The sequence below is a fragment of the Lampris incognitus genome, chromosome 3, assembly GCF_029633865.1.
Source record: "Lampris incognitus isolate fLamInc1 chromosome 3, fLamInc1.hap2, whole genome shotgun sequence".
Lineage (NCBI taxonomy): Eukaryota > Metazoa > Chordata > Actinopteri > Lampriformes > Lampridae > Lampris > Lampris incognitus.
Genome location: NC_079213.1, coordinates 83528915 through 83540285, shown reverse-complemented (window position 1 = coordinate 83540285; position 11371 = coordinate 83528915). Strand labels below are relative to the sequence as shown.

The 11371-nt window shown below is 42.5% G+C and overlaps 1 protein-coding gene across 1 annotated transcript; it reads left to right on the top strand.

Annotated features, from left to right (window-relative positions):
- Positions 1 to 1403: 1403 nt before the first annotated feature.
- LOC130109862 (E3 SUMO-protein ligase ZBED1-like) lies at positions 1404 to 10818 on the top strand. Its single transcript, XM_056276834.1, has 3 exons — positions 1404 to 1614; positions 3235 to 3557; positions 10749 to 10818. The coding sequence occupies exons 1-3, from the start codon at positions 1531 to 1533 to the stop codon at positions 10816 to 10818; spliced, it is 477 nt and encodes a 158-aa protein (XP_056132809.1). The 5' UTR covers positions 1404 to 1530.
- The last annotated feature ends 553 nt before the right edge of the window (positions 10819 to 11371 follow it).

The following is an 11371-nucleotide window of genomic DNA, read 5'->3' as shown; positions in this document are numbered from 1 at the left end:
TCTCCTCGAGTCAGGATGTTGAAGCCTGTCCAGCTGCTGACTGACTGTTCTTCTTGTTGTGACATGCGTGCTAGGACCCAAAGAAGGTTTTTCTCTCTGGCAAGCTTAGTATTGGCTGCAGTATCGGCATCTGACTTTTTGCTTTGTGGTGGCCCTACCCGTTGTCCAGCATTGTAAGTTGGTAACATTGGTGGGGGTCCATCAATGCTTCTCTTCTTTGTTTTGGGAACAGTGGGCATGGGTTGGACAGGAAGTGGGTTGACTGGCTTTGCTTGCACAGCAATCCCATTGACTCTGTGAGATGTTCCCTCACCACTGACAGTTTCTTCAAGACGGTCGATATTGTCCCAGGCTAAAGTTGTGAATATGCCAGGATGGATGTTAGCTGGAAGGGCAATGCCACTCCCTGATGATGAGAGTTTCTGGAGACACAGGGCAGTGTTGATCTCTTCCATCTGTGAATAGGACACACTGTGACCAAGTCGGTTGAGGATGTTTATCAACTCTACATTTCCTGTCAACGATTTGACACTGAATGGCAGAACAATGTGCTTGGAAGGCTTGGTATTTCCACATGTCACTGCATATACTATGTCATGGCCAAATGACTGCAGAAGGCACTGCACTCTCTGGGATGCATGATCAGGATCATTTGAGCCTGTGAGTAGAGAGTACAGGAAGATAATGAGCGACTCTGGAATGGTAGGACATTCTGCTTCTGGTTTGACTTCAGGCGGCCAGGTTTGAGGAACATCTTGACTTTTAATGTCTGCTCTCAATTTGATGGCTGCTTTGGCTATAACATCTTGTGCACTGACACTTTTCAGGATCTGCAGCTCCCTTTTGAGAGACTGATTTTCTTTGGCAAGTTCCCTCATGGACAAGTTATCGGGATAGAGGAGGAATTTTCCTTTCTCATCAGGGAATATCTGCAAGGCTCCAGCAAACTCACTCTCCAGGTTTCGCCTTATGTGCTTCTTGGTTGATTCCTTGACTTGGGCAGAGGTGGAAAGTAACGAAATACATTTACTCACGTTACTGTATTGAATACTTTTTTTGTGTATTTTGTATTTTTTAAGTACAATTTAAAATCGGTATTTTGTATTTTACTTGAGTACGTTTTGACTCAAGTATTGTACTTAGTTACTTTATAAATCCTATCCGTTACTGAGTAAAAATAACAATTCAACCTACAGGGGAAAAATACGCGCCAGAACCATAGACAGTAAACCAATGGCCAGAACCAACAGTGACAAATGATGATGTGATTAGCACTGGCGCGTGAACATAGAGGGCGCGCGCGGACAAGCTAGGTTAGTGGGGCGCGAAGTTTTTAGTTTCTAGTGCTAGAATGGAGGTCGACAAAGCAGGCACGGCCAGCGGTCGCGGTCCAGAAGACCCGGACCTAGAAATAATAGATGAAGCTCAAGCTGAAACATCGAAGTCTGTAGAACTAGATGCAGAAAAAATCCTTGGCCACATTTGGAAGATTTCTTTTTGTTCAAGCGTAGGAAAGGCAACAGCATCATCATGCAGTGCAAGATGTGCCTCCCAGCAGTGAAGTACCTGTCTGCTTTCAACAACTCCACTTCAAATCTGCAGAAGCATGTGTTGGTAAGTATTTCTGCTGTCTCATTAGTAGTTTTATTTAATATAGCCAACCCAGGCTCACCCCATTTCGTGGGCATTTTTATGCTAGCACCTGCAACCATTGACAGTAGAAGAAACCCACAGCTAGCCAGCACATTCTAATTAGCTGCTATGCTAACATAATCAAACGTGACACATCATTAAGTACCAAATGAACTCGCTCCAGCCGACAATCCGCATGTTTATTGTACTTCAAACAGATACAAAACGCGTAATGTATATTTGCAGTCTGTTTAAGTCTTTAGGACATTGGCTAAATTTGCATAACAGCTAGCCCCTGGTACTTGAATGTGTAAAGGCTAGCTGTTAGTTGCCAGTAGTCTTGAGTGGACTCGGGGAAATTAGCCTTGGTTAAATTTAGCTGCTATGAATAGTCGGTGTTACCCCGTCGAAATTGCCACGGGTTTCAATGTGATTGTGTCTTTGAATTTACAGTCAAATCAAATGTATCAACTGTGTTAACAGAGAGGGTTGTAGTGTGAGGCACTTTGCCTAACCAACATTACAGGGCACTCAGCGCTCCTCCACAATAGGCGGGGAGCTAAGGGGCCTTACCGTCTGACCATGCTGAACATGTTAACAAATGTTAACATTTAAAATTTTGGGTTGCTTTTCATGTTTCAGGTACTCAATGCATTTCAATGTAATTCCCTCCACTGGAAATGCGTTACAATTACAGGAACATGACTCTCCATGAGCAAGGGGAAAGTGTGACATCTGTCTTTGCAAGTTTAATCACATCTAGTGATAAATGTATGGTTTCAGTGGTATTATTGGCTTTCTCTTAATAATAAAGGCCAAAATGTAAAGTCTCTACTCGATTTACAAGGCAAATCAAGTAGAAAGACTTTAAATTTTGGTCTCTACTATTATGGAAAGCCAATAATACCACTGAAACCATACATTTTCCAAAAGCTTGTGTCCTCTAGATGTGATTAAACATGCAGAGACAGATGTCACACCTTCCCCTTGCTCGTGGAGAGCCAATGGAGGGAAATACATTGAAATGCATTGAGTACCTGAAACATGACGTGCAACCCAAAATTTTCAATGTTAACATTTATTAACATGTTCAGCATGGTCAGACCTTTCAAAAAAAGTTGGTTTCGTTCGATTGTAAGGAGGGTGCACGACTGCACGGTAAGGCCTCGTAGCTCCCCGCCTACTAGGCAGACCCAGAAAAGATTGTTTTGACTCCTTCATATCGACGACAAGGGATTAGATCACTAGTAGGCGATTGTTGCTCTGTGTGCATGCAAGCAGCTATGATGATTACACATGCATTGATATGTCTCCTTCCTCTGTATCATAATACTGGTAGGCTATAGAAACACATTGGCTTTTGATGTTGATTTGAAATCTCAATTTTAGCATTCAAATCCAAATCATTGATTTTGTTGGGAAGGGTGCAGCATTGTAATGCCCTCTGGATTGTGGCATATTGTGCTTAATACAATGTAATAGACAAAATGTGATGACTAAAGAAATAGAAAACTTTTATTTATCAAAGTTTTAATTTCAGTGTGTTTAATAAGCACCACATTGATTCCTCTACTGATAATACCCTTTTCTGTTTTTTCACAGAGGAAACATCCATCGAAACAGTTGGCTTTTAGCCGAGCAAAGCCAGGGAAGCGAACCCACCAAGCAAATCCACCAAGTCCAAGCAAGCAAACAAATATAAAAGATGCCATGACAGTGGGAGGCAACCGCCGTGTGCCACAAGGCAAGATCGACAAGATCATCATTAGGCTAATATGTGAGGGTCTTCATACATTTAGTTTGGTTGAACAACCTGCGTTCAAAGAACTTTTGACAACGCTAAATCCACAATGCAAGGTCATTTCCAGGCCCACTGTCCGGACAAGATTAGAGGCATCTGCCATTCAGATGAAGAAGAATGTCATGTCCCATCTCAGTAAAGTGAGCTACATTGCCACCACTACAGATTGTTGGACTGCACACCAGCAAAGTTTTATTGGGGTGACGGGTCATTGGGTGGATGAAGAAACCTTTGAGAGGAGATCAGCTGCGCTTGCATGTAAGAGGTTAAGTATAGAATTAGGGGCAAAGTGGTGAGAACCACAACAGATAGTGGCTCAAACTTCGTTAAAGCTTTTAGTGTCTTCGGAGAACAGAGCCAGTCTGAGGATGCAGAATCAGATGCTGAGTCGGACAGAGATTCAATTGATGATGAGCCCACAGCCAACTACCTGGACACATTCAGCATCCTGGAGCAAGATAATGGCCTGGAGTACCAACTTCCTACACACCAAAGGTGTGCATGCCATCTTCTCAACTTAGTTACCACAACAGATGCTGAGATAGCAGAAAAGAAGATGGACACATACAAGAGACTATCACGTGCAGCCTTTGGGAAATGTCAAGCCATGTGGAACAATACGGGTCGTTCATACATGGCAGCAGAAGTTGTGGAAGATCATTGCCGACTCCAGCTCATCCGACCAAATCAAACGCGGTGGAATTCAACATTCTTGGCTGTGGAGAGAATCATACGGATCATACAAGAGAAAGGGGAGGAGGCAATCAGGAATATTTGTGAAGAATTCAAATTGAAAACGTAAGTTTTAATTTGCATTTCAACAGTATGAAAGTGTGAATGTGTGTTTACATACTTGAAACTTAACTTTTCCTGCTTGATTTCCTGTCAATTCTTTGTATTCTATTTATGCCAGGCTGACTCAAGCAGAAATTGCTTTCCTGACTGATTACTGCTCGGTGATGAAACCTCTTGTAAAGGCCTTGAACATACTTCAGTCAGAGACCAACACACACTTAGGGTGGCTTCTTCCAGTGATATGTCAGCTACAAGCAAAACTCAAAAGGCAGGAGACCTCATCCAAGATGTGTCTACCACTCATCAAAGCCATTCAGGATGGTGTCCAAAAGCGTTTTGGTGAGATGATGATGGACCCAGAACTGATTGCGGCAGCAATACTTCTACCGAAGTTCAAGACCACCTGGACAGAGAGGCCGGATGTCATAGAAACAGGTATGATTGCATCTTACAATAAACTGCTTTTCAACAGTGTATTGGAGATCTACTTTGTTTTATACTCAATACAATGTGGTCAGTGCTATAAGGCATTATGCATTATGGTGCACTCTTGGTAAATTAATCAAGTCTTAATTGTCAGAAATGTGTTGTTTGTCACTCGACAGGTCTGGCTTATGTCAGACGAACACCTTGACCAGATGGCAGAGGTGGAAGTGGAGCAAGTTGGACAACATTCCTCAGATGAAGATGATTTCTTCTCCTCAATGAAGTCCAGAAGGTCAGAAGGTACAGGGGAGATGGAAGGGTACCTAGCCTGTATCCCAAACGATATGGATCTGCTAAACTCCTTTCCAAATTTAAAAAAACTCTCTCTGAAACTCAACACTGGCCTGCCTGCTTCAGCTGCCTGCGAACGGCTTTTCAGTTGTGCTGGATTACTGTTCACTGCAAAGCGAGCAAGGATGAGCTCAACTAACTTTGAAAATCAGCTGCTGCTTAAACTGAACAAGAAGTTTGTAGACTAGGTTATAGATGATTTAGGGTGTCACAAAACTAGTGGCCTTGATTTGCAATATTCCCCCCGATATTGCTGCTCTTTTATGTTAGTTCCTTTAATTTTGTAACACTTGTGAGCGTCATCATGTGGACATTACTTTGTAGTTTGTACCTCTCTGAGAGAGAGAGACAGAGAGAGAAAGTAGGCGTGCACAAGCCTGTTTAATGTTTTTTACCACTAAATGGATGAGCTCAATTAACTTTGAAAATCAGCAGCTGCTTAAACTGAACAAGAAGTTTGTAGACTAGGTTACAGGTGATTCAGGGTGTCACAAAACTAGCGGCCTTGATTTGCAGTATAACAGCTGTTGCTGTTGGTGTTGACATGTATGTTGTTGTAATTACACTTACATTTGTGTAGGTATTCTTTGTTGTTATCGCACTTACACACACATGCCCTCTATAGCGCTCTTGCAGCTGTGGAGATGGCATTAACACATTCTCATTCTCTGACGGTTAACAAACACACACACACACACACACACACACACACACACACACACACACACAAGCATGTCTCCTCTGGAATATTGCTGCTCCTTTATGTCAGTTTGACTTTGTAGCAACACTTATGAGCGTCATCATGTGGGCATTACTTTGTACTTTTTACCTGTGTGTGTGAGAGAGAGAGAGGGTGAGAGGGAGAGAGAGGGAGAGTGTGTGCGTGTGAGAGAGAGAGTGAGACAGAGAAAACGTGAGAGTAAGCATGTTTAATGTTGTACCACTAAATGGATGAGCTCAACTAACTTTAAGATGCTACTTAAACTGAACAAGAAGTTCAGTTGTTGTGAAGTTGTTGTTATTGCGCTTACATTTGTTACACTTGTTCTTTAATTAAAAACAAAATAGTTATGGATTTCTGACCCCTTGTCCTATTTTTACTACCCTCACACCCCACACAAAGAAAGTAACTAAGTAACTTTTACTTAAAGTACATTTCAAATGAACTACTTTTTACTTTTACTTGAGTACATTTTCAGATGAGTACTTTTACTTCTACTTGAGTAATATTTCATCAAAGTATTGGTACTTTTACTTGAGTACAATATTTTTGTACTTTTTCCACCTCTGGACTTGGGCAATGCCTTGGGAGTTCATTGAAGCTACCAGTCTAGAAGAGAGATCAGTCATTGTCATCACTTGAGGATTGCCAAAAAGCTCCATCCTGATGAAGAGGAACAGCTCATTGTATGCCTTATTCACAGCAGCTTCATACTGGGCTGCAGCATCATCATCTTCATTGCTGGCAACCTCTCCTTTGGAAACCTCTTCTTTGGTGTAAAGTCTATAGCATGACCTGTGGTAGTGCCCTTCAGCTGCTACAAGGTCTCTACTCACAATGGCAAGGATTCTGCTGTCCCTTTTCTTTGTGGCTGCACTCCTGATCTTTGCATCAGCTCGCAGTTCTCGACACTGCACCAGTACTTCTCTCGTATTCTGTCTCTTGGAATATTTGCTGTTTTTCTGACAAAATATGCATTCTGCATCATAAGTCCTAGATGTACTTGGAGCATGTCGAGCTACTCTCTTAGATTGTTTCTCTTCAGCAGAGACACAACTTTTCTTTTCTTTTGCAAGGAGGCCATCAAGAATTTGCTTCATAGTGAAGATACTGCGACACTTTCTGTGGTAGTAGATTGCTGGAATCTGTCCCTCAGGAATGTCTTTTGCCAGTTTCAAAACTGGTGCATGATTTCGTATCTGAGCTGCCCTGAGCAGAGTTCTCCATGAGTCGACACTTTGTAGTGAAACCAGCTTATCTGTATCATCAGAACAGTGGATAATGCACTCCACCCGTGGGCGCTTTGGTATTGGGTAAAAACTTGCTTGTTCACCAGTGGCCATATTCAGTCAGTTTTCACCTGCCACATACAAACAAATACATGTAACTTAGGTGTATGAACACTACTAAAACAAAGTTTACTTTGCTTCACCAGCGTCATATTACCATTATTTATCTTACATAGCCACAAATAGATACATTACCTAGTTGCTATGCAACAGCTGTATTTTGTCCACATGAGGCCGCTAAAATCAATACAAGATGAAAGTTCCTCGTAGCCACTTTAACTAATCATATTAACATATACATTAAAAGAACATGCTAACATTATGGGAAATTAGCTTACAATCTTCTCCAGAGTGAGACAAGAAGATAGATACCAGTTTCCTCTGTATGTGTTTAGTAGAAAGCTATCTGGCTGCACGTTAGCCTAGCTTAGTACAATGAATGGAAGTACACAGTACTGGTTATCCTTGGTTGTTGGCCAACTAAGAACTGTCCCAGAGTTTAAGCTAGGCTAATCAGTACCAGGGGTGTTGAAATGCTATATTTGTAAAAATCTGGGCAAATACACAATCGTGAGAGGCACAGAAACAGGTTTCCTGAAAGAAAAATGAAATAGCTGCTCATTTGTAAAGGTTATCATGTATTATTTTACTTCTGTTAGTGTACCAAATAAAATGGCACCAGTGAAGTTGTGTCACCTTGGGTGATATCGATATCTGGTCTGACCCATGGACTAACTGGCTTTGGTCTAGTTAGTTTCTTAGTAATAATGCCCTTCTAATTTAAGGTTCACAATCACCTCACACAATGAAATAGTATGGGTATATTATACATTTCCTGAATCTTTACAGTCCTGTGAGTATTCCAGTTTTTGTGTTTTGTGTCCCTGATATTCCTAGATGCCACAGGGCTAAAAGAAAGTATATAGTTTAGGCGAACATTGCAGAAAGATGTGTGTTATTGACGGGTTGAAGAGCTCAAGTGACCTCTATATTTGTGGGAAATATCCACAACAGGGCTTGAATGAAAGCTAAGAAGGTCCCCTTTAAAATGATACCAAAGACAATATTATAGAACATTGAAAAATGTCCTGACCATGAGGCTAAACCAGGATATGCACCAGCGTCTAAAATGCAATTTACTTTAGGGGGTGGTTAACTTCATGAGCTGATAACTGTGATACAGCTGCCACTCAGGAATGGTTATCATACCAAAATATCCTCTACAGACATGGATCCTTTCAAAAATTATAAGTAAGTTTTGCCACCTTGAGTGTACCGAAATAGGAAATTTTGGGCTCTGGCCCATGGACTAAATCTGGGCCTGACCCTGACACTATGGACCCTGTCCATGAAAACAATTGCTCTCAAAGTAAAGGGAATTTGTTTCTAAAATGAGAAAACCACCATTTGAAAAAGTGACAAACACTCAAAATGGCTAATAAACATAATACAATGGTTTACTTCATAAAATTGTGATGCATTTTTGTACTTTTGAAAGTTAGTTACTGAAAAATGTGTTAAGATGAATTGAACAGAAAGACTTAAGCAGGTGAAATAAGACTATCATATATTTGTATGAATTATTGATCAGTAAAACAAAGTAAAATTTTTCTCAACCTGAAATGGATAAACAGTGTTTTGAAATACCTGACTTTATCACTCTGAATGGGGTCTCTACTGGCATACCGGCGGGGGGGCATTTCTGACACTGGCACTTTGCCAGTGTCAGAAGGGAAGGGAAGAAGCACTTCTTCCCTACTCCTTATGCATCCTCTCACTCCACTGCCATCTCTCCTAAACACCTCCATGCCTCAACAGGTAGGTCATCTGGACCTTTTCCACTCTTCGTCCTCTTCATAGTTGCCCTCACTTCCTCCTTGCTGATCCTCCACACTTCTTAATTCACTATCCCAGATCATCCAACCTTTCTTTCTTTCTTTCTTTCTCTCTTTCTCTCTCTCTCTCTCTCTCTCTCTCTCTCTCTCTCTCTCTCTCTCTCTCTCTCTCTCTCTCTCTCTCTCTCTCTCTCTCATTTTCTTCATTCATCAGTCCCTCAAAGTACTCCTTCCACTTTCTCAACAAACTCTCCTCACTTGTGAGTACATTTCCATCTCTATCCTTCAACACCCTAACCTGCTTCAAATCATTCCCAGCTCAATCCCTTTGTCTAGCCAATCAGTACGTCCTTTTCTCCTTCCTTAGTATCCAGTATATACATACAATACTCATACAACTCACCATACACCTTTTCCTTTGCCTATGTCACCTCTCTCTTCACTTTGCACCACATCTCCTTGTACTCCTGTCTACTTTCTTCATCTCTCTGACTATCCGACTTGTTCTTCACCAACCTCATCCTCTATATACTATATTCCTGTACTTTCTCATTCCACCACCAAGTCTCCTAGTCTTCCTTCCTCTGTCCAGATGACACACCAAGTACCTTCATAGTGGTCTCACTCACCACTTCTGCAGTAGTTGCCCAGCCATCCGGTAAATCTTCACTATCGCCCAGTGCCTGTATTAACTCCTCCCTGAGCTCCACACAACAATCTTCCTTCTTCAACTTCCGCCATTTGATCCTTGGCTCTGCCTTCATTCTCTTCCTCTTTTTGATCTCCAAAGTCATCCTACAGACCACCTTCCGATGCGGCATAGCTACGTTCTCCCCTGTCACACCTTGCAGTTTCCAATCTCTTTCAGAATGCACCTCCAGCATAAGATATAGTCCACCTGTGTGCACTTTCCTCCACTCTTATAATTCTGTTTTCTTCCCTCTTCTTGAAATACATATTCACCACAGCCATTTTCATCCTTTTCACAAACTCCACCACCATCTGTCCTTCCACATTCTTCTCCTTGACACCATACCTACCCATCATCTCCTCATTACCTTCATTCCCTTCACCTTTTACGTCTGCTCCAATCACCACTTTCTCCTCATTGGGTACACTCTCCATCACTTCATCCAACTCACTCCAGAATTCTTCTTTTTCTTCCATCTCACGCCCAACTTGCATATGCGTTGATAACATTCGTCATCGCACCTTCAATTTCCAGCTTCATACTCATCATTCTGTCTGACACTCTCTCCACCTCCAACACACTCTTGACATACTCTTCCTTCAGGATCAGCCCAACCCCATTTCTCCTCCTATCCCACAATGGTAGAACAGTTTGAACACACTTCTGATGCTCATGGCCTTACTAATCCAGCCTTGGTGGAGACATTTTTTGAAAAAAAAAAAAACTTTACGAAACTACCCCTGCAGTCCCAGCTACACCAAGGTAGAAGAGTTTGAACCCACCTCCGATGCTCCTGGCCTTACTCCCCTTCCACCTGGACTCTTGCACACACAGTATATCGACATTCCTTCTCTCCATCGTATCAGCCACCTCTCCCCCTTTACCAGTCATAGTGCAAATATTCAAATTTCTGACTCTCATCTCCACACTCCTACCCTTCCTCCTCTTCCACTGCCTCTGGACATACCTTTCCCCTCTCCTTCTCCTTTGCCAAAGAGTAGCACAGTTTCCACCGGCACCAGTGGCAGTCGTTGGTAACCCGGGACTTGACCTTGAATGGTTTTACGCTGGATGCCCTACCTGATGCAACCCTCCCCATTTTTACGGGCTTGGGACCAGCACTAAGATTGCACTGGCTTATGCATCCCCAGTGAAAAGCAAACACAAAATTGTCCAGATCCATGGCACACCTGTACTGCACGTGTAGGTGCAGCAAGGCAGTGTTCAGTGAGAAAGGGGGCAACAGCAGACATCCCTCTCAGGTCGACCATGAGTGAGTGAGCGACCACAATTTGCCACACATAGCTCACAGCAGCAGTTGCGTGCATGTTGTCCTTACTAAGTGTCCCTACTAAACATCCTTCTCAGGTTGTCCATGAGTGAGTGAGTGACCACAATTTGCCACGCATAGCCAATGGTGGCAGCTGTGTACGCACAGTGGGAAAAAATAATATCCAGCTGTAAACACAAGCTATTGTTCAGGGTCAAAACCATGGGTCTTCGGTGGGACCCTGTTTATCTCACTAGGCCTCATGTTTTCACCGGAGACCAAAGTCTTCACATGTCCCTACTCTCTTTGTGCTCTTGCATGAATTCTTGTATGTGAATGTGTGCTCCTTTGCAAGTACGTACGTATGTGTATAAAGTGTGTGTGTGTGTGCGTGTGTGTGTAGACATACAGCAACAGCATGGTTGCTGCATAGAGAACTCTTAACTGAATGGTGTTTGTGTATGTGTGTGTGTGTGTATGTGTGTGTGTGTGTGTGTGTGTGTGTGTGTGTGTGTGTGTGTGTGTGTGTGTGTGTGTGTGTGTGTGTGTGTGTGTGTGTG